The 24,203-nt window shown below is 41.1% G+C and overlaps 1 protein-coding gene across 1 annotated transcript in view; it reads right to left on the reverse strand.

The window, feature by feature from the left end:
• Positions 1-261: 261 nt before the first annotated feature.
• LOC117811839 overlaps positions 262-24,203 on the reverse strand; it is a 66,410-nt gene continuing 42,468 nt past the window's right edge. Inside the window, exons 2-5 of the mRNA XM_034682314.1 lie at positions 19,506-19,610; positions 14,855-14,991; positions 10,915-11,039; positions 262-8,680 (exon numbers count right to left, since the gene is read on the reverse strand). Coding sequence (XP_034538205.1) covers positions 4,299-8,680; positions 10,915-11,039; positions 14,855-14,991; positions 19,506-19,610 — 4,749 coding nt within the window. The 3' untranslated portion in view covers positions 262-4,298. The remainder of the gene's footprint in view (positions 8,681-10,914; positions 11,040-14,854; positions 14,992-19,505; positions 19,611-24,203) is intronic.

Raw genomic sequence — 24,203 nt, forward strand, 5'->3', positions numbered from 1 at the left:
GTCTCAGTCCCAAAGCATCTGATCAACACAGGGAGTGTGTGTGAGTTCATGTTTTTCTATTTATACAAGCTCCCTTTTTTAGTGACTGAAATATTCACTGAATGAACTTTTTCACTCTTCTGAATTATTTGGTTTCTTGTTTCTTTTATTTCACTCAGATGAAGTATTGATTTACAAGTTGGTGTGCTCATGAAGGAAGTCACTCCAGGTAGTGCGTTATTCTCTTAAAATGAAACACAATGACGACAAGACACAGGGATGTTAAGTCTACTGATTTATTTTCATTTCCAGGGTAATTTGCTTTTCCATTGTATGAGCAGGGATAATATCTGTGCATATGAGTCAGCTGAAATTGGATTACACATAGAAAAAATGCTGATTTTGGGGGTTTATCAGGATCATAACACATTTCTTAGACAAATCTGTTACTAAGAGGAACTCAAATGTGGCATTTGAACCCATGAATAACAAGGACTTTAAGGAACATACAACAGCTTTACCGGAGGACAGATAAAGTGGAGTTACATACTCGCTAAAATAGCCTCAGAGTACATGATACAAAAACTCTGCCTCATTCAACTGAGGCTTCTCTACAAAAATACATCTAATAACAGCTTTTTTATTCTCTAATGTACAGATTTATCACAATGATAAATAAAACCCTTTTCTCAGAGAACATATGGTTTCAAATCTCTTGTTGTACAGAGCTACAGGTGAGAACGCAAGTGCTAACAAGCCAGCTAAATATGATTCTGGCGATGTCTTGTACTCAGATCTGTAAGAAAAAGAAGCAGTCGTACTTTTCATGTCGCTAACACTGTTCATAAACACTTCAAGAAGACAAAGCGTAAGTACGTCACCCTGGGCATCACTGTGTCAACAACGGCAACTGTCTGGCAGCTGTTATGCTTAAACCGTGTGTTTTTCAAGCTCATGGGATCAATAAAACCCAAATAAATCACAGTTCTTGCCTAAAACCAATGTGAAAATAAGGATGGCGATCCACCCACAAAATCTGCCTCCCGAAGACCATTTTTCATGCATATTTTTTATTTGTTTGGGTATGTTTGTCATCGCCGTCTGCACCAGAATAATCTATAGTCACTGAGATGGATCAGCGCTGCCAGTGATGCCCCAAAGCCATCGCAGCCAGATGTTCAATTTCATAGGAGGGAGAGGAAACAACTGAGAAAAACAAATCCATGGGTAAGTGTGGGAGTCACTCTGCTCTTCCCTTGTCACTTCTCCTGCCACTCACACCTCTAAAGGCTCAAGTTTTCGTCAATTGTTAGGTTTATCTGCTGCATTTAATGACAAAGTAGAGAGTGTTTGGACCCATGAGAGGAAAATGTTGAACTGAGCAGAAGGTCTGATCCACACTTACTCCTGTGTGCTTTTGTCTTAACCCTTCGCTTTAAGGGAAAAATCCAACCGGTGGGAATGCTGGGATATAAAAAAGCTGTCAGAAAGGAATATTTTCACTTCCTGCATGTGACTCAATGTGAGATTCTTTTAGTGTTATGATGTCTATGATCTGTGAAATAACCTGTTCGACCAATGAATGACCACATTGGGAGTAGGACTTTAATCTAAAAACGGTTGTTTGGTGACTTTCTGACGATCAAACCCTCACAGCACCCCTCTTTGTCTGACTTTCCACAGCCCTATTGAAGCAGTGTGTGCCACATGGCGCGCTGAATCACTTTCTGTATGTGCTTTGGCCTTTGTTTCCATGGATGAGTCACTAAATGTAAAGTTATCCACCTCATTGGGGTATTTTTAGTGCAGCTGCAATGGAGTGAGATTGGCAGAAAATCAACAGCCTGAAACGTCAAGAGTAAAGGTCAGACACTGGAGTCAGTCCCTCAAAATCAAAGAGCAGAAGCTTATTTCTAAACTTAACATTTTGCCCTGACGTTCAGCAGTCACACAGGGAGAGACAGAGCTCCAAAGGGGCTGGGAAACACTTTCTACTCTTGTATCAGTTTCAGTAGGCTTGTGTGCTGGGATACACATAATCTGTATTCCACTTCCATACAACAAACTAAAGTAGACTGTGTCACACTTTTGTCTGCTGACAGGGGTATGGATGGGTCAAACTATTCATCAGATTACTATGCATGTCAGGTGACTTTATAGGTCTACAAATCCTTGTTTCATGAGCATTGTGGTGTGTCCACCATATAGACTGCATGTGAGAAGTGGGCGTGTCTTCTTGAGCTCAGGTATAAGGGCCTCAAACCTATGTTTCTTTAATGGACTCCCCTGGTTCTGAAATTGTGTGTAACATATAGAAAGTTAATGAGGAAATAGGTAGCCCTGTAGTCCATACATCATATAATCTATCTCTAACTTGATACATGGAAATATGGTCAATTTTGCCATTTTTGACCATGTTAAATATTTGGATATTCTTTGGTCAATGAAACCAAGTTATCCCAATTTTTATTTGAGGCAGTTTTTTTATTTTCTGGCAATAGCTTTGTTAGTCCGTAGTTCTGGAGTACTAATACTCCAAGAGGCTGGCAACAGTTTGACAATGCATTCTCCCACCCAACTTGTTATACATGGCCTTAAGTCTTAAGTCTTTCTTAGATGACTTTCTAGAGCGGCACCTTTACATACGTTAATTAGACATGATACAATGAAAGCTCCCGATGGATTTTACAGGAAAACATTTTGAGTTTTGGTGACCATTGCCGAGATAGAAATATGAGCTTATTGTTGGGAAATGGTCAAAGTCCTGTCAGGTCTAGGCATCAGTATGATTTTGTTATGATCAGAGAAAGATTATAGGTTGGGTTGAAATATAACTCAATTTTGACTTTTGTTTGTTCATTAATTACATGAATGTCTCTTTAATGGGATCAAACCCTGTCATGGGTGAATTTGTGCATTTGTTAAAAGCCCAAGGCGTCATATTTGGAAAGTTGGGAGGGAGAATAGGCTGGCCACATGTTACTATCAAATATATTCCAGAACATGTTGTTAGTGAATGCAAACAACATAACTGAAGACCTATCTTTGTAAAAACAATTCTAAGTCACCAAATGATAAGTTACAGTATTATAACTACCCCTTAAGGTGCTAGGTATCTTCAATGTCTAGCTGAAAAGAATGCTGCAAGATTCATTTAAATGCAACCACAACAGTGAAGTGGAAATGACATAACCCTAGATAAACCTAACGCAAAAAAAAAAAAGTGCATTTGTGTCTGTAAACATTATAACCATCTCCTCTGATTGTTTGGAGTCTGTTGTGTTTTGCCCATTAACTGCTCTGACAGTTTGCGTTTGGAGTCTGCGTGCACTGCGTACAGTAAATTAATGATCACATGACTATCCTGAGCTCAAAGGGACCAACATAGATGCCGATAAGCACAAGCAACGAAGAACTGAACGCTCTGCCATATTGGAATATTTTGGATGGAGGTATTGCGACATGGCAACACGACCAATTTGTGTCAGCACATGCATGTTCCCTGAAAACAAAGCCAGAAGACTCCTAATCTAATATAATCAAATCACAGTTGTGCAATTTCACCAAATCTTGCAGCACTAGTTGATACTGGTATCAGACCACAAACTCCAGGACCCTTTTTCCACCTTCCAGAGAGCCTGAGTCTCCCCGTTCTAACAGATGCTTGCAAAACAGAAGCTGGTTGAAATAGTAATGCAGGTCAATGACTCTCAAGGACCCTCTGCTGAGAGCAACACATCCCTCTTAAAGTCATTCAGGGGAAAAGAGGAAACTGAAGTGGAAGCTCTTAAGGGAGAACATGTAAATTTAAACAAGACAAAAAAAAATCCTGCATTAATTATCATAGATTGAAGATATGAGTGTACAATGATGGATTTGTCCTTTAAAGTCACAGACCACAGTTTTAATTTCCCAGAAAGGTTTAAACCAAGCAAGGCGTTTGTTAGAAATGCAAAAAATGCATCAACTAATTTGTGCCAAGGGAAACGAGCCCAGCTGTGTGTCCCAAACCCGATTTTCTCTAGCTGCACACCTGAGTCTCATTTAGAGCAGGATTGCCGCTGATGAAGATAATTAGCCATCATTTTTACCCAATGAGTGAATCAGTGCTTGGAGAGTTTTGACGAGGTGACGAGGTTGCCAGAGGTTTAGTTTTAAGAAAGATTGGATTTTGTTTTTCTTCTAAAGTCTCCCGGAAATTGTTCTGCCTCACATCTCAGACGAGCTCTGTGCAGGTGAAAACGGCTTTCAGGTGACAACTTTTTCTTTGAAAATATGTAAACCTGTCATGTGTGTATCTCTTAGCGTATCTCATTTCTTCAGAACAGCATCTGTAAGGGCATGACCGCAGGATGGGGCGGGGCATACAAAGATGGGTGGTGACTCTGCAAGGGGTGAAATGCTGTTGCTAATGGATACGGACCAGGGGCATCCAATAGAGGGATAGGGGTTGAGGTGTAGAAAGAGGGAGGCGGGGGAGGAGGAGGTGGCGGAGGAGCAGGCGTTGGATTAAGAGCTAGAGGGGAGAGATGCGGGGAGAAAGAGGGCAAAAGATGTGGGTATGGTGGGACAGGTAGATGTGACGGAGGCGGTAGAAGGGATAGGTGGTGCTGGATGATGGTGTGATGGAGGGAGAAAGAGGAGGAGGAGGAGAGGGAAGGCGGGAGGAGGAGAGGACCATGGAAGGGGACGCAATGTGAAGGGAGAGGGTGAGGAAAACAAGGCCTCTTCTCTGGGAAGAAATGCCCAAAATCCAACTCCTTCCTTCTCTCCCTGTCCTCCTTTTCTTTCTCTTTTCTCCTCACCCACTCTTTCTCCCACTCTTCTTGCCTCTCTTTCACCTTTCTCCTCTCCATCTGTTTAATTTCCTCCTCTTTTCTCACCCTCTCCAGATCTTTTTCATCCTCTCTCTGTTCTTGAAGTGTGCTCATGAGTGCAGGAGCGTTTGATGCATTTCTGGCTGTACTCACACTAAGACCATTAAACCCACAGAGATGACAATCAGTGACATGTTTACTGTTCAAATGATCACACTGACTACTGTCCATATTGTCACAGTGGTTTCCATTTCTTTCACCGAAACTCTTTCTATTATCAGTTGCTGAATCAGAGAGGTTGTGACCCTGCTGATTGGTTTGATCCTCCTCACTAGAGCCACTTGTGGAGTTTGTTTTGTCACAATGGTTAATGGGATTAGAGTCAACAGAGGTGCTTTTATATTGACAGTGGTCAGTGTGTGTATCATTTGTGCTACAGGTAAAGAAGTCCTTTGGTAGTAAATCCACAGGTGTGTCCGTGATGTCACAGCTGGGTGCATCCCTCTCATTTTGTGAGTTAAGTTCCTCCACAACACAGGACAAATGATCTTTGAAGTTCATCTCACTCGCATCATGTTTGTCGTTTTTGTTGTGAGGAGTGTCATAAGTTGTGCTGCAGATGCCAGAGTCATTGTGTTGTTTACCCCCATCTTCCTTTTCATCATCCTGCCTGCAGTCATTTGGCGTGTTACAGGTGTGGCAGTCACTGAAAAGGTTTACAGCTCCCGAAGATTCAGAGCTAAAGTGACTGGGGTCATTGGCGCTGCAGTTGCAATCGTGTCTGTCATCACAGCGGCAGTAGGTATTTGGTGTGTCAGTGGGGTCACCACTGAGTGTTCCCTCTCTGATATTTGTTTTTTGACGCTCAAAGTGTTTTGTCCTGTAAAGAAAGTGGCAGTCAGTGTTTTTCTCAGTCCTGCCGCCCTCTTGACCGCACTCAGTTGTGTTGCAACTAATGCAGTTGTCCGAAAGAGTCTCCCATTGCATACAGGAAGCCTCGTCTCTGCAAGGGTCAGAGTTTAGCACATCACAAGCTTTTTCCTGTCGCTGGGCACACGTTCTCAATGTGGGACAGAGTCTCCTTGTTTGTCTTCTTCCCCTTTTCCGTTTCTTCTTTGGTGCTTCCCCTGCCTCCAGTGCTTCCATCCTCCTCTTGCCAGCTGTTACCGAGCTTCTCAACACGACTTCTTTAGAATTAGCATCACCTGGGCGGGTCATGTCTGAACAGGCTGATCTAATTCTCAGTTGTATTTCTGTCTGTTGTGTGGAGCAGCTTGGGGCTGGGCCTAACACCAGATTGCTGTGTCCTGCAGGTAGTATTTGTCTTTGACTACACGCTGTTTCCCTAAAGGGAGCAGGGACAGGGCTAATCGCTGGATCGCGTGCTGAGTCCCTTTGCGGTGTATGAACAAGACAAATTTCAGGCTCGCGTACCACTTCTCGACAGGGAAAAGAAACACGGCTAATCACTAGGTTACACACATCCTCTTTAGCATCCTGAACAGCTCTTATCTCCGTCTCCCTCGGATTCCTTTGCTGCTCATCTCTCCACCCTTTCCCCTTCCCCGGTTGTGTATTTTTGTGCATCTCCCCCATCTCTCTGTCATTCTGAGCAGGGTCGGGTGTAATTGCAGGACAGCGTGGCATCTCTATAACAGACCCGGGGACGGGGCTAATCACTGAGTTACATGCTGCACCCCTGCTGAGGAGCTTTCTGAGCCCCTGGCCCCACCCGGAGGTTGATTGCTGGGATTGATGCTGGCTGGCCTCCCTTTTCACCTGCACACACAGCTGGTTACACCGATTACACCGATTCACAGGAAGATTACTTAATAGCTCTCCACTCTTTTCGTCATTTCTACCTGCCCTCTCTCGCGCTGTCTGATCTCCTCTTTTCCTTCTCTCGTCTGCCCTCATCTTCTTTTCTCTCCCTCCTACCAGCCGATGCGCTGCAAGATTACTTAATAGCCCTTTTTCTCTTCTCTCGTCTTTTTCTGCACCCTCTCCTTTCAGCTTCTCTTCCCTCCCTTCGAACATCTGATTCTCAGAAAGACTGCTTATTGCCCTTCTTACTCTCTCTGAGTCATTTCTATCTGTAGCCTCTCCTCTTTTCTTTCCCCCCCTCTTTCTCATTCCTCTCCTCGACCCTCCTCTTCTCCCCCTTCTCCTCTTTCTCACTGTGTTTTGAAGACCTACTGTCGGGGCGAGTTGGCATACCGTGGAAACGGGAGCAAGTGAAAGAGCACTTTCATCACGGCAGTCGTTAGGGTCTGAAGCTGTGGGGGCGCTGCTACAACCAGCAACAAGTTTCACAGGATTTCCTGCCTGTCCTCCTTTATCCACATCTTCCCTTTCATCTATCTTCCCTTCCCTTTCTTCCTCCATTACTTCCTGTCTCTGTTGGCAGTTGACTTGTTTGATCACAGGTGGCTTTATTCTCTCCCTAGCCTCCTCCAGCCCTTGTTTCTTTGCCTCTCCCCCTTCCTTGGTCCTGCTATGTGCTCGGAAGTCATACAGCAGAGGATTAACGCTGTAAGAGACAGAGGGAGAGGTTTTGGTGTAACTGACCATCTCTGATGGCCAGAGAAGAACCCTGGTACCATCTCTGCTTAGGACGGGACAAAAAGGCTCTTTTGGACGACTTGGAGTCAGAGAGGTTGACTCTTTAGCCCGGTGTGATGGAGAGGTATTCGGTTCCTTGGGCTGTGTTTGGATTGAAGACTTTTTGGCCTCATTCAAAATAGAAGTTGGCTTTTGAGGCTGATTGGTAGCAGAACAAAGCACATCCCTCAGTTCTTGGGAATCGTTCAACTCTGTCTCCCGATCCACATTGTCGTGCTTTTCTGTCTTGCTTTCAGAATTTTTAGTCACAGCTGTGCTTACTGTATCAGAAACCTGTCCTGGTATCCCGCTGTTTAAATAAAGATGAGCTTCAGTCCTACTTTCAAAGCTGACTTGGACTTGAGTCCCATTGTCATTACATAAGGAGATCTGGGCTTCATTCCCATTCATAACAGAGTCTTCAACCCTGATCACACTGCGATTACATAAAGAAACCTGGGCTCCAGTCCGAGACACTTCTTCAGTTCCCCTCTCAGTAGACATATTGGCTCCTGTCTCAGAGTGTTGGATTGCCACTTTACTGTCCACACTGCACTGGTTTCCAGTGTCCCACTGATCCACACCTACATTATCCACGTCTGCAGATAATGGAGATTTGAGCCTCTGATGAGCAATTTTCTCCCCCAGATCTTTGGCTCGTTCCTGCGCTGCCACTAATTCTTGCTTGCCTGACAAGCCAGAGCCTTGCCCCGCTTGGATGAATACAGCTGCAGATTGATGGAGGAGGACACAGGTCCTTTTGGGCAGTGAGAAGGACACAGGACGGACTCTACTGGGGACTGACTTGATGCCTCCATTCAGTCCACACACTGCTCTGTTACTGTTGGAACTGATATCAGTTGTGGCAGTAATGGCAGCTGGGGTGGTTTGGACTTTCTTACTGAAGTTGGTTGTGCTGTAAATGGAGCCATTGATGGTAGCCTTAGTGGCAGTTGTTGGGATGTCACTGGGAGTAATGGGCTGGCTTAAATAATTATGAGCCCAGGGGATCTTGTTAAAGTGGCGGCGTTTGTTGGAAGTGTAAAAGTTTGTTGGCTTGTCAGTGTTCATGATGTTGTCAGAGGTGATGTTGGGGGCAATGGCTGCTGCTGTCAGGTCAGTGTAGTCAGTTTGTTGTTTTTTGAAGATGCTGGAGTGGTCAGCAGTAGTAGCAGTGTTGTTGGCATCCATTTGGCCATACCCCCATTGTGAGCTGCTCAGGAGTCTGGTTTCCAGTGCAGGGTCCAGGGGAAGGAAGGACTGGATCAGCGTGGCTCGAGGATCTAAATGGATGAGAGAGCAAAGAAAGGATTACACCAGATGACACTGGTTACATTTACATGTAAAACTTAACAGGATTATGTGCCTAACCTGACTCTAAAGAAAGGAAATTGAAATTATACATTTAGAAAAATAGCTCTCATCTTGAAGACTCTCCATACAGTAAGCTGCTTATGGATTCATTCAGCATTCCTCCTCTTTTCCATTAATCTTTTGTTGCTTTAAACACGTCTGAATGAGATTTATGGGTGAAGGATGCACTTAAGAAAGAATGTAAGCAGTGAGATGAATGAGTGGCTGACTTGTAAAGAAAAAAAATCAAGATTAAGGGCTTTATTTTTATAACATGTATATCCATTTTTCTACATCTATCTTAGAGCAAAACACGCTGCCAGACATTCATTTGCTACATTTGTCTATACATCAGCGAGGAAAATGATTCATACACTTATTTCTTGAGTGAAGGTTGTAAGATGACTCATAACTTTAAAAGTTTTCCATAATGTGTCTTCTGTCACACCAGAAACCCCTTTGTTTAATATTTGAGTTTTAGAGGGACGCTTTCAAATGAATTATTACTCTTGCAGTACTAAGTGTGAAAATACATTTAGCACTTCAGGAGATTTGAATTTAAATGCAGCTGTCAAACTTTCTTTTGTTTAAACTTTAAAATGAGAAAAGAAACCCTTACTGAATATGTGAGGGAAATATTTCTCAGAGAAGACGGGTTGACAATTGATTGTTTCTTTGAAACCACAGAAATGCCGCTACCAAATTTCATGTTCTGAATTCTCTACTTTTTAAACATGAATCCATCTTGCACCCTACAATCCCCTTGAGATGCACTGAAGGGAGCTGTTATCAAGTCCTGAATCGGAACAAATCCAGACTGAAAGACAAGTTTAACTAGGAAATTCTACACCAAACAACAGTTTATTCATGGACTAAGATTTTTATACCCTCAATTTGCTGCTGAATGCTGAGCCAAAAATGCACAGCCCTAGAATAAATCTTTTGTTGACATACAGTTTCTGTTGAAACTCTTTAAGATGAAATCAATGTCAATCAAGTCAATGGCCACTCAGTCACACAAAACAAACAATGTCATGGTTTGCTCAGTGGGGTTAACATTAGCAGAGCTAGCAGCACCAGCCTTCAGTCCTCTACACAGGTTTATGTACGCATGCCTGATGAGTTTACATGACACAGCCGTCATACAATTTTATCTTAATTCACTTAATCAAAATATGCAAAAGGCCACGAGGGCATCTCATAATGCATAGCAGTTTTGCAGTACTTTGTCTAGAAAATGAAGATGATGTTGTGCATGGCGGGGCTGGTTGAACTGCCATATAAACACATGACCAGAGCAATGCCTAACCAGAGCAGGCATGTGTACGTCAACATGCAGGGAGGACCAGTAGCTCTACTATTGTTAGCCATGATTGGCAAACCAATCAGACACCATGTACTCTGTGGATCTGTGTAGATAAATTGTGCTCAATTGTGACTGTTTTCTGAGTGTCTTCTTACCTTCGGACTGGTTCCGAACTTAAATTGGAATTTAAATTTCCCTTTAAACCACCAGGAAATGAATTACTTTGGATCAAACATGTACCATCCACTGCTCCCCTATGTCCCTTTCTTTATGGAGCACATTCCTCACAGCAGAGCAGTGTTTTATAATTTTGGGTGGTGCACTTCAAGTTACACTGATTGCCTCCCTCTATTGTCCAGCTCTACATTACCTCAAAGGTCAGTCCTGTCCAGACTGTTGGTCAGCAGCAGGAATTTGTGTGAGAAAGTTCACCCAAGTTGAAAAGTGTGCTGTTTTATTAGAAATCCACATATAGCTGCTTTTCTATTGAAATCAATTGGTTTTGGTCAAAAATTCTGCCAGTGTGACCGAGGCCCTAGAGTCATTTTCCATTTAGCGTATAATTGCCTTGAACATGTTCCTGTTGTTAAATTGTGTACCCTCCTTCCCCAAACCATAACCTCCCATCCCCTAGGATTTTATCTCATTTAATCTAATCTTATGCAAAGAATTCAGAGCTGTTCATTCTGTCTCTAAAGTCTGCAGTTAATAAAGACATCTCAGCACTACTGCAGGAGACCACACTCTGGTTAATCCCTCAATATCAAGAGTGATATCTCCATCAGCGAAACCAAACACACGCTCATTAACTATTTAAGCGGCACAGTGCTCGTCTTTTAAGCTGAAAAAAAATCATACTTGTTCCCAGAGAGGAGTTGCTTGTATGCATGTTGGCCAAGCTCTGCGCGGAGTCAGGCCTGCTCTGGTTTCCTGGTTCGACTGCCACAGTGGTTGACCGGAACATGGGGCCAGAACCCGGAGCACTGAGGGGAGAAGAGAAGAGATTAAGGAGGAATAAAAGAAGAAAGAGGAGAGGCGAAAAAACAAAGAGAGAATAAAGGAGGGAAATGATGAGGAGGAGGAGAATCGGGAACAATAAGACAAGTGATGAGGAGGACAGAAAAGGAGGAAAAATCAGGATGAGTTGAAACAAAGGAAATAATGAAAGCAAAGAGAGAAAGTGGAAGTAAAAGAAGGAGTATGGAGAAAAGGATAATGAGGAGAGCAGGGAACAAGGAGACAAAGGATGGGGGGAATGAGAGGAGGGGAAATAGAGGTTAAATGGAGGAGAGTAAAGGAATGAAGTAAGAGAAAATGAGGGAAACAAAACAAATACGAAAAAGGAGAAAATGAGTTGAGAGGATGAAGGGGACCAAATTAAAGTAGGGAGAAGGGGAGGGATGGAAAATATAATGAAGAGAGATGACATGAGAAAAGAGGAGAGTAATGAAAAGAGGACAGGAAAAGAGAAAAGGACAGTATGAAAAGTATCGGATGACAAGAGTGGAGGATATGGGAGGACAAGCGGCAGGGAAGAAGAAATTGGGAAAGGAGAGGACAGAAGGAAGGAGGATATAGGCAGACAAGCAATTGGTGATGAAAGTAATCAATTAGAGGATAACACGGAGAGAAGGATATAAGGACACATTTGATGAGGGATGAAAGCAAAGAAAAGGGATTTAAGAAAAGGAAGGCAAAACATCATGAGGATGGAAATAAATACAAGAGAGGATGAAAAAGAAAGAGGAGAAAAGACAAAAGTGTTGATGAAAGGAAACACATAAGAGAAGACTGTTGATGAGGAGATGAGGAAACAAGGAGACAGAGATGAGAACAATGAAGAAAGAACATAGGAAAAATAGCAGAAAGGAATCCTGTTGATGGGAAAAGAAAGAGTGGGTGACAGGATGAAAGGAAAGAAGGATGGGGAAAAATAACAAGGAGAGGAACGCAAGAAAGAAAGAGGATAAATGGAGAAAAAGGGAGGATTAAAAGGATGATGAGGAGAGGAGAAACAAGGAGACAAGAGATGAGAAGAAGGAAGAAAGCTGATGGGGAGAGTGAAAAGGAGTCAATGAGATAGGGAAAGGAAAGAGGATGAAAGTAAAGTAGGTAAGGAAAGAACAAGGAGAGGAGAGAATGAGATAAATGAAAAGGAAGAGTGAAAATGAAAAATAAGAGGAGCAAATGAGAGCAGGATGAGAAAGAAGGAGAGAAGACAAAATATGAGAGCAGTGGGAAGAGAGAGAGAGAGAGAGAGAGAGAGAGAGAGAGAGAGAGAGAGAGAGAGAGAGAGAGAGAGAGAGAGAGAGAGAGAGGATAAAATGCCAAGGAATAAAACACGGGGTGAAAGGAAACACATGAGGAGGGGGAGAGAAGGAAACAAGGAGACGAGCGGTGACAGTAAATCTGAAATCCAGCTGAAAATCAATTTGTACATGCTTTTCTTTCTCTTTCACTCTCTCCCTCTCTCCCGCTTTCTCTGTCCCTCGCTCTCTCTCTATCTCTCTCTCTCTCTCGCTCACTCTTTGTGCCAGAAGCCAAACTGCATTGTTGCAAATATCAAAATGGCAGTGACAGCCGACACCAATTCTCTGTATGAAGCGGGCGGGTTCAGCCGCTCGATGTGATTGGTCAGAAACACTTTATGGCCATGCTGATTATCTCCATTAAGCACAGCAAGATGCGTTTCATTGGTTGCTGTGCCAACACTTATTGTAACCAGGGAGCTAGTTAATGATCTGTTTTCTTCTTCTGTTTCATTCCCTCTGATGTTCAACACTGTAAAACACACGTCAGCTGGCATATTAACTGTCTTTAAATATAAGTTGGACCAAAGTGTGCTAGCAGACCCACTTTTAGATTCAAACTTTCATGCGCAAATTTAAAAGTCATGGATGTTTGATCAAGTCTTCAGGGACTATTTTCTTGGCGGAGACTTCGTTCCTTTTTTTGAGTGGGCGTCTTCAGGTTTTGACTTGCAGCCCTGAGCTCAAATTTTGCATTCATGTGCTATCGTATATATTTTGGGAAACCAAATTCTTTTTGGTAGGTCGCCAGATGAACTCTCATCATAAAATTGAATTTCATGAAGGAGCAAGCCATAATCCAACATCATGTTTTTCCAGATCTCTGTGTTGGTTTTGTCATTTTTCTCTCAGGGTTTTACCTTTTCTTTTTCATATTTTTCTTTGTCTCAAAACAGCTCATAGTCCTAGATGTTGGAGCTTCCCGCCAGAATATGAACACACAGAAAGATACTGCTTGTAGATTTTTCAACAACATTACACTCATCTGTAGAGTATCGTTGACAAACATAGACAGCAGGTTGTTCATTGTAGAGGATTAGTTTGAAGCTAAGCATTAAAAAGAAGCATTAAACACACTATATTTTTAAACTCTTCCATTTAGCTGCCTTCGTGTCAGGTATCATATGTGTGCTGATGATGATAAACCTGGATGTTACCATAAATGGATAGAGCAAACACTTTCACTGTCTCCTGACCGCCTCCAATTGCTTTGTTGATATACTAATTTTAAAGCCACTGTAGTAGCCACCCTAAAGGTAATACAGGTCGTTAAACCATTAGATGACAACGGACTGCTCAGCACCTATAGTAGATATAGTAGGGCTCTACAACCTCTTATCAATGCTCCCACTGGGCACCAATAATGGCTGTTTAATTGGTTGATGGCACCTGAATTTGCTGTTTCATGACTTTGGTGAATATACACCATGTAAGGTAGAGGTCCATTAACGCAAAACTATGAGACTGAAAGGCTCGATATATCAGAGAGGAACAGAGATAATGGACAATTCTGTGTCAGCTGTACTCTATGCATTTAACCCATATAGAAAATATTGATTATGCTTTAAAATGTCAAATTCAAATGTTCTAAAGACCAGAGGAATTCAGAATTTAAAGCTATTTTAGTGTTGATATTTATGATTGTAAAATACTGAGCAGCTTAATTTTAGACAATTAATTTTGTCACACAAAATACCTGTAAAAACATCACTTCTGCTACAGTGATCCATCATTGCTTTATTAACTGGCTGTGTTGAATACTTGATTCTGATTGGTCAAAACCTCATCACAAGGTTAATTAATTCTCAACAGCAAAAGCAATACTAGGACCAACCTGATCACACGTCATATCAAATAAATTTCACTGAAAGGAGTCTAGCTAGTTTCCCCACTGCCTGTTGACACTGTGGCAAAACCATCAGTTTCCATTAGTACTCATATCGACTCAGACAAGTATAATATCATTCTTGTGAGTGATTACATGTAAAATAAATAAAGATGTGATTAAAGTGTTGTCAGGCAATGCAATTCAGACAGCACCAATTGGGCGATTGGAGTGAGTTATGACTAACGTTACTTTTAATAGAAATAAAAAGAAATAATAGCATTTTTTTCCAGCAAGGAGACGGATAAGAATCCATTGTCATCAAAGCGTTACCAACCACATTACCAATCTGACTATCTTTTTAGCTTTATAGATAAATAATTTTTAAATCAATATGATTATCTTTGAATCAGTATTTTTTGTGAACTTGTTTAGGTAGCCGGGTAATAAGCAGAATAATGTATAGTGAACTGGTGGTTCTCTCTCATCCCTTCAGGGGGAGACAATACCCCTCTGCCTTACGATGGGGTCCTGCTCAACCATCGGGATTCTAATTTGCATAACCACACATACATTATCCCTTACTCATTTCACCCTAGGTGTTACTCATTTAAATAGCATATGTGATCTTTTCAGTTATGATGTTGATGCACGTTTCACTCACCACTCTCCTGACCTCCTATCTTCATCCTTGTGAAGCCTCCTCAGCGCTCTCTCCTCCCTCTTCTCCTCCCTGCGTCTCCTCTGCCGCCTGCAAGCGAGCGCTCTGTAAAACTCCCGCTGTTTCAGCTCCTTGAGGCGCTGGAGAACAAGCACAATGATTATGATTATTATTATTGGTAGGAACAGCAGTAGTCATCATGGTAGAAGTTGCATTTTATTTTGACAGGGAGAATTAGGAGGTCAGAAGGGTAAAACTTTGAAAAAAATAGTCTAAATACGTTGATCAGGCAGAATTTAGTGTCAAAGTGTGTGAAAGTTTATCTGTCCGTCAGCAATTATTTATCTGCCTTCTCTGTAAGTATAATATTATGTGTGTCTGTGTGTGTGTGTGTGTGTGTGTGTGTGTGTGTGTGTGTGTGTATGTATGTGTGTGTGTTTGCACACATGTGTGTGTGTCTGTTTATGCGCATGTCTGTTCTGTGTCCTGTATTTATGTGTGTTCGATAAGTCAGCCAGTGTCAGCTTTAGTACAGTCCAGACCAGCTTAATTCACTTACTGAGCTCTGTCTGCAACCTCCAGATACTGATAGTGTGTGTGTGTGTGTGTGTGTGTGTGTGTGTGTGTGTGTGTGTGTGTGTGTGTGTGTGTGTGTGTGTGTGTGTGGGAGAGAGAGACTAAAAAATAATATTAATAACATGCCAGTGGGCTCATATCATAGACAGACAGATGAAAACAGACAGGCAGAGAGACGAGTAGAAAGACAGAAAACTGATAAACGGATGAAAATAGACAGACAGATAAAACACAGACAGACAGACAGATCACACACAGAGAGGCAGAGAGACAGGCAGCAACACAAATGGAGCATGCTTTTTAAGGCTTGAAATGTGGCTTCAGGTGTGTGTACAGTGTGAGCAGGGTGTACGGCAAGAGAAAACACACAATATAGGTCAACGTTACTAAAAAACAACACAGGCTAAATCCTACAAAATAACCACAGAGTTAAAAAAAAATCTGAAACATTTAAAAAAACGGATGATAAAAGCATATTGAAGTCTTAAAATGTCCATCCTCTAACTACAATTAGAAGTGTATTCTTACAATGTATAAAATAACACTTTTAATAGCACTCAAGTACATGTAAAATGTGTTTGGTTTAAGGTTGTGGTGGCTTTTGTGTGTATTTATGAAAGACAAACCCAAACCATGTTCAGTTAAACACTACATATGGAAGCATAGAAGAGTGCCCTTTGAGGAAAATGTCATTTTCCATGTTCTTTTAATGTAACACAGCCTCTGGGAATAACTGATTGATCTCCTGACACTGACACTAAGGCCAAACAATCACACTCCTACTCTCATTCCAAAAACGACTAATACCACTGTTTTGTCACGCCCCTTGCACAAGGTCCCCTTAAATGTCACCGCAAGGATTTAACTAACTCCAATGTAAACCCATCAGTGTGGCTAGGAAATGCAGAGAACAACCCCTCTGGTGTGTGAGAAGTCTGGTGGTGTTGTCAAAACATTGTCTTAAGTCTGTAGAAACTAGGTCAGGGTGAATAGATGGGTCAAACGACAAAAGGACTGAGGTTTTAATGTGAAACTGAAAGTAATGTCGTCTTGTCTGTGAAGGTTCTCAGTCATCCAGGCCATGTTAGTTCAATGCTGACTTCTAAATCTCACCAAGGAATAGTACTTTTGGTTGCTGAACTTTCATTCAAGTCAAGATGAAGATGTATGCTGATAGAAACTTAAGCTAGTAGAAGGCCTTAAAGACATGTTTGCTCAGGCTGAAGCATTTCAACTGGTGAGGAAGATCAGCTGACTGTGTTGAGATTCTTGATGTCACTAAGAATGAGAACTTGGGGGTGTTATGTCGCCATCTGTATACGCCCTAAGCTCTTCGCCTTCCGGGAGAGTCGTTCTTCCATCTGCTGTCAAGGGTGAATATTTACACATCCAAATACACCAAAAAATACTCCACCTGCCTTGTTTCAGCAATGACTCAGAGGAGAAATATTAACAAAGAGAGTTGGTTTATTGCAGAGGGCAAACCCATTTTACCTTTCTCAATAACACAATACCTTCCAGCCTACACATTGATACAAAGAGCAGCCTAGGCATATTAGGAAAGTTATAGTTGATATTTTAGCAGACTGAATTTGGCTGTAAGGTTAGAAAGCAAAGGGGAGAAAAACTTGTGTAGAAAAGGGAAACATTTAATCATATGTGGAAATTAACATTTAGAAAAATGAGCTGGGGGCTGACTCTCTAATGTCATTGTTATATTCTGTCACAGTCGTTTCCTCGCAGTTCAGGAAGAGCTGAATCAAATCAGCAGAAGTTGACACAACAATAAGGTGTCACCTTCCAGCTTCCTTCAGATCACACTGTATGAATTATATATTCAATCAGAAACACACATCCTTTTCAGCAGCTTAATGTAGGATAAACTGTGCTTTTTTTTCTTACTGTGTGAATCGTTGCATCCGTCACAGGCAGCAGCACCTCAAGAGTTGGTGACGTAGCCTCTCTGCAAACCACTTCATTTTTCTAAAGACGATGAGACCGTGACTGACCGTGAACCAAAAGACGGGCGGCTTAGCTCGCTGTGTGTGCAGGCTGAAAAATATTACTGCAAGGAAATCCATTTCCTGCAAGTGTTGCAGTCTCGAACAATATGCCCTAAACACTCTGCATCCTCAAGTAAACCTAATAACTCAGACGCACAGCTAACTGTGAAAAATATTATGCCTCTTCCGTCGCTTGCAAGTGAACAAATGATAATTGCAGCAAATGCATTCCTCCCAGCACCTATAATTTTGTAAACAGCTGCAAGTTCTCAGAGTCACTTCCTCATCCCATTACGGATCAACAAACTGTTTTTAAATTAGGCTGAAAAGAAAAGATTGATTAGAGGAAAAGGAGGAATAAAACAGAGATGTGACAAGTCTTTTATTTTTTAGGTAACCCGAATGCATTATTGATAAACTGTTATTTGATATGTACTATTGATCTTAACCTCGAGCAATGCCCCAGATTACTATGTGTTTGTATTGAGAGTGGTGTAAAGGGATCACTGAAAGTATTATGGATTTATTCATTTTAAGCATCAATTAAATTGACAGACTTGAGACAGAAAACCCTTAAGTACCATATAAAGAAAATTCAGACAAATTTACATAAAAATCAGGATTTAGAAAACAAATGAAGGATATTCAATGAGATGTATAACACAAACCCCATGTCTGTTTTCTGCTCAGTTTTTAGTGGATAGCTGACGAATCACAATCTGTCATCATATTGATGCAAGAATCCTTTAACAATTCCAATAAAACCATGAGCAGCTCTGCTCATTGATTTACAATGTTTCCCACAATGATAGTCTTTAATAACACACCCAGAAATGTTACATGGAAAGCTGCTAGTTATAAAATACTTTGCTTCCCCCTGAGGTAAAACGTGGCCAAGGATTATATTAATAGTGTAATGGTTTAATCTATTTGTTATTGTGCCTCGGGTGTTTTCTCACTGTATTTGATTTGTGATTGTTTTTTCCTCAGGTCTGTTTTTACTTTGCTAAATGCTGCTTTAATTTAGTTCTTCTTTAATTACAAGTAATTTATCCATATATCCTTTTGTGTGAGGTTGGGGGTATGCTATGCTTGATTGGAGGAACGGACGATCTCAAGCAGTTGTTCAGATGAAGAGTGCAGAACACAAAGTCTTATTGATTGAAGCACTGTTTTTACTCCTTTTATTATTTTTTGTCTATCTTTAAGCTTTGTTTTGTGCCACAAGTGTAATGTTAATGTTCATGTGAGCCCCATTTATTCATTTATTTTAATTTTGACAACCACACACACTGACAACTTTACTGAACGAACATTTTCTTTTTGGGAATAAACAAAAGGCTAAGAAGACCATCGGAGAACGTTTTTAGACTGGAGAAAACTTAAGAGCACTTTTAATCACAGAAAAGACTTTGCAAATTGCTTTCAATGTCCACTGGACACTGCCAATTTGGCATATCTCTGGCATTAACAGAGAATGAGCTATAGGTGCTTGGTTTTAAAATGCAAGTTCCCCAAAATGTAATTCAACAAGTGAGTGTTTTACACGAAAGAAAAAAAAAGATTAAAAAAAACCATTGAAAGTTAATTTAATGTATCATATATAAAGGATAACTAGCTTGGAAACATCAAAACACTTCCTGGATAAGCTATTTTAGAGCTAAACTACAGCTAGCTTAAATGTTAGCAAAAGTTAGCCTGTTGTACTTGCAAAGCTCAGCTTAGCTTGACAGTACTGCTAAAACAAGCTCTATTTTGTAATATGCCCACCTCTTGCCAAGAATGATAATTGCTAAAAGTGTAGCACTCAGATTTGTTTGTAGTGTTTTCACTCAGTCTAAAATCAATCAGTGGAGGTTTGAAGTGGTAGCGGACATAAGAGCTGATATTGTTGTGTGTTTCTGTGATTTTTGTCGACCACAGTCTGTGTAACAGAAACCAGAGCAGAGTGCTGGTTGTGGCTCTGGGATGTAATAAATCCATGACCTTGGTGAGGAGGGTTTAAGGTGTTGGTTGGCCAGATAAAGAAGACCCCTGGGTGCCTTGCCTTGCCTTGTTAGGGTGGTGTGACTCACCTGCTTGTGGTGGTGGTCGTAGGAGTTGATGTGGTTGTCATACTGTTGGTGTCTCAGGTACTGCTTATCACAGAGCTCGCAGTACAGACTAGAGTCTCCTTCCTCCTACAGATAGATAGATAGAAAGATAGATAGAAAGACATGGAAATAGAAAGAGAGGACAAAAGAAAGAGAAATCAGTTACGCTTTGAATAGAAAAGCTCACTTCTTGTATTGAGCGTCTTTGTGGTGATCTTGAGAGTGATTGTACCGTTAGCAAGATAAATGGCTCCTTGTTTTCACCCCATATTATTTTGAACAAAGGGATCAGTTTTAACTAATTTATATGTCCTCAAACCAAACTTTTTGTATTGAGTTGCAAAAGGTGCCATAGAAAAACTGCGAGCTGAAATCAAATGAGATTAATCTCCCTGATTAACTTTGCTTAAAAGAATTATGAAACTGAAAATATGACACTCTGAGGACTTAAGTTTTTGGCTGTTCCATCTGTATTTTCTGACGTAATAACATTGGATTTACCAAAACTTCTCCATTGAAACCAAAAGATGTTTTCACCAGACACAGCAATTGCATTTCATTGCTGTCAATACAGTGGATAATGTTTAATATTAGGCATTACTTCTATTCCTACACAACATACACACTTTACAACAACGTGTATTATAGGGTATCTGGCATCACATAAATTTTATTTGCAAAATATGTTAAGTATTCCCTCACAAGATGGCAGACATTTCAATGAAACTCTTGATGATTTTCAAGCCTATTGGTCTTTGGTTTTAGACAGACTTCAGCCAAACCAGCTTTAAATGTAGCTATCAACAGATGATTTCACCATCTGTGGTAGAAAATGACTCTATAGGTACATGGACACGTACACTGTTGAATAATTTTTAAAGCTAATCATCCTTTATAAACTAAAAGGGAAATAGTGCTCTATGACCTTGAGAGGGCGTTCAGTCCATGGTTCAGAAAATACATCATATACTCTGTCTGTTCACCACTGCCCAGCTCCTTCAGCTGACCAGAAGCAGGCTTTGAGTGAATTTCCACAAAGTGTGAGGGGAAAGCTATAGTTAGCTAGCTAAGTAGTTGTAAGATGGTTATTAGCCTTGATGCTAGCAAAAAATTCCAGTTGGGGTTGGTCGTCTCATTCTCTTAAGGGTTGGTTGTCACATGTAAAAATCAACCCCTATGTTGTCAAAATCATGCATGGTGAAATGAGTTGGAGTGCGCAGACCCTACATTTGCCATCACTTTAACTCAGACAGTGACTGCATGTAGCCTAGTTGAGTAAGCCATTATTGTTAGGCCTATTTGTTTTGTTCTTTATGTTGTTATAGGCTGGCCTAAAGATGTGTTTCCTGTTCCTTGCTCATTTTATGTTAAAATGCATTAAGTTATGTAGGCCTATCACTTTTCAGTGCAATTAAACTTTCAAATTTAGTTCTGCCTTCTTTCCTTTTTTAAAATATTTTTCCCATTGAAATACCATTGTGACAACCAACCCCATAGTGTGTGACAACCATCCCCGTGATGGGGTTGGTTGTAACAATGTGTCAGAGTGTCTTTGATAGTTAATTGCCTCTTTGTTACAATGAGTTGGGAAATGAGAGGGATACACATTTCAAGCCAACACCTTAAGCTTCAATTTAATGTAGGAATGACTATTGAAAGATGTTTTGATGATGAGCAATCATCAAAACAGTAAAAAGTGTGACAACCAACCCCGTTCTCCCCTACTGCTGAATTTATTCCATAGGATCTTGTGTTAATCCTGACTTCAGACATTGAGATTTGGACATAAAGACAGTTGGAAAAAAAACTTTCTGTATGTGTGTGTTTATATGTGTGTGTAACTTCCTGTGTAGGCAAGGGTGGCTGATTACAGTCAGAGGCAGTATGGGACATAAAATGCACCAAAGGGAATTGTGTATTCATCATGCTCAAGCTCTTAATTTGTTACCTGTCGTATTGTGTGAGTGTGTGTCTGCGTGAGCTCTCATAGAGGTTGTCATGTGGAGTGATGCCGTCTCTATTGCTTCCGATGGCTAATAGGCCTTTCAATCACAACTATCGATCAGCACACACTCGCATACACTGATACACTCACAAACAAATGCACCAATCTCTGTAAGCACATGGCTTTCCACAAAGTAGTGTGACGGACATTCACAGACTTAGCAATGCAGGATTTTACTAGCAGACTCACACACACGCACACACACCAACTCCATTAATGGAAGATTGATTTATCTTTAAAAGTAGGGAACATTCAATCTCTGACACGACCTTCAGTGGAGGTCTAGGCGCTGAGTATGTGTCTATATATATGTGTGTGTGTGTGTGTGTGTGTGTGTGTGTGTGTGTGTGTGTGTGTGTGTGTGTGTGTGTGTGTGTGTGTGTGTGTGTGTGTGTGTGTGTGTGTGTGCATGCGTGTCACAGTTTGCATAAGTTAGAAATTTGAACTTTTAGTCTTTTAAAGATTGCAGTGTAGAAGGTTCCTAAACTCTGCGGCCGTCAGGAGGCAGTCCGAATGAGTGGAGGGAGACAGAGTGAGACAGAAAGACAGCAGTGAGTGAGTCAGGCTTACAATGTGACGGAGAACAGATGGAGACAAACAGACTGACAGTGACATAAGCAGAGGGGAAATGCACACAACCTTGTTTAATCCCTCACGGTCCCAGAACAGCCGCCATCCCCGGCCATTACCGCCGGGAGCTCCTGCCTCAGTCAGCATTAGCTCCGCACACAAGTGATTACTGCAGCTACCGTAATTCCATTAAGTAACAAATCTATGTTACATCATTCTATTACAGAACAAAGCATTACATTTGCATTATTTAATCTAAGACAGCATTGGTTTGCATTATACCATTAAAGATGTCATTGTGTTGCATTAGCTCGTTGAAGATGGGTTTTGGTGTCCATTAAACATGGCGCACCGGGTAGCCTGGAAATTGCTGCTCTGTAAACTCTCAAATTGAAACACATTGCACTTTAGGAGCTTTTTGGTACACTGCATCACAACAAAATAGAGGATTTCTTGTTGCCATGGGAGATTCTCCTTCCTGTTTTTCTTAGTGTAAGCTGAGGGAGAGTTTTCCTGGAAGAGTTGAGGAAACAGCCTGACCCAACAGTGAGAATTAATTTTTCAAAACCCACAGGACAAACTCTTAGAAGCCTCCCAAAAGCGCTCCAGATATGAGCTGCATAAACTTAACAAACTATTTATAGATTTCAGATCATAATATTCTGTTTCTTACCAATATGGCTCTATATATGTGACAGAAAGAAGGATTGTGCATGTATAACTCTATGGCCAATTTTTGTTTTCAAGGATTTTAGCGCTGAAATAGTTTGTCAATTATTTGGAGAAGCAAACTGAAAAAATATTAAGTCCACTAGCGTCCACCTGTTTTGAGGGTACCTTTGCTTTTACAACTTGCTTCTTCCTATAAAGTGGATGCATTTGATTTCTGTAGTGTTTGTTCATCAAAACAGGCATGCTAAAATTTCTGCTCAGACTTGGAGTCATACTTCAGCCTGAAAAGTGTCAAAAGAATAAAAAGAATAAACCCAAAACAATGGAGAGCAAAACCTGTTGATTTTGAAAGCTGCTGCTGTCGATACACAATATTTTCCTTGATTGCCCCACACAAAGGAAACAGATGAGCTGCTGGAGAACAATACAGTAATTTGTGGACAGTGTTGACACTGATGTAGAAATATCTTGGGAAATATCACAAGATATTGACTTGACTTATTTTTTGTCATGTCAAAGTCTGCTAAATCATAGCTTGGATTTGGGACACGAGAATGATTGTTGGAAGAGCTGCCATGTTTTACTTCAGTCCACAAATGAGCCTTAACTCTAACCAAATAAAGACTGCTTCAGTACATTCATCACAGGTTCCATGTTGTCTAGTACGCAGGTTGTGTTCGAGGTCTGGGGTTGTGTTGCCTGGCTTAATAAGGACTCACATTTAAACAATGAAAAAACCTGTGATCGTAGATGGGAGGACTTGTTGAATTGGTTCAAGCCAATCCCTTTATACTTTCTCCAATACCATAAAAAATAAGATAGATAGAAATTAGCTGTTAAAATGTACTTGTTGGCTTGAAGTCTAGATAGATGTAGGAAATTTAACATTACACACAACTGGCTCAGGCAGCTATTGACTTCTAGCTACAAGAAAACTGTTGCCTGTTTACCCGTCCATTGGACACAGCAGCATGAGCATTGAAGTTGTGTTACTGACTGGTCTTATCAAAGGTCAACATTCACTCTGTCTTCTCCAGCCCCTGAGAGAACGTCTGTCTCTTCAGCCTTTTCAGACTTCTCACACCACTTTCCACTTGTTTACTTCACGTCTCTGTCGTTTGATGGGGGAAGTTCAGTGCACACTTTGTCTGATTTTGTTGGTGGAAACTGCAGCCTTTCAGCTGAAAAAAAGGGAGACAGTGATCTAAAAGAGGCTAAAATGTGCTTAGGGCTGCAGAGCTGGGTGTTAACACCCAATTAGCAGAAGTGTGTGCCTCATTTTGGACTTTTTGTTTCATATTTTTACTTGAGACAGAAGGAGAAAAACATGATAAAAGCTTGGGGGAAAGCATCAAATAATCTACTCTTTAGAACGTCTGGCTCAACTCAATATCTTGAAATGTATTACTTTAGCTGAAACAAAGCTGTCGGCT

Source organism: Notolabrus celidotus, chromosome 4, assembly GCF_009762535.1.
Source record: "Notolabrus celidotus isolate fNotCel1 chromosome 4, fNotCel1.pri, whole genome shotgun sequence".
NCBI classification, from domain to species: Eukaryota; Metazoa; Chordata; class Actinopteri; order Labriformes; family Labridae; genus Notolabrus; species Notolabrus celidotus.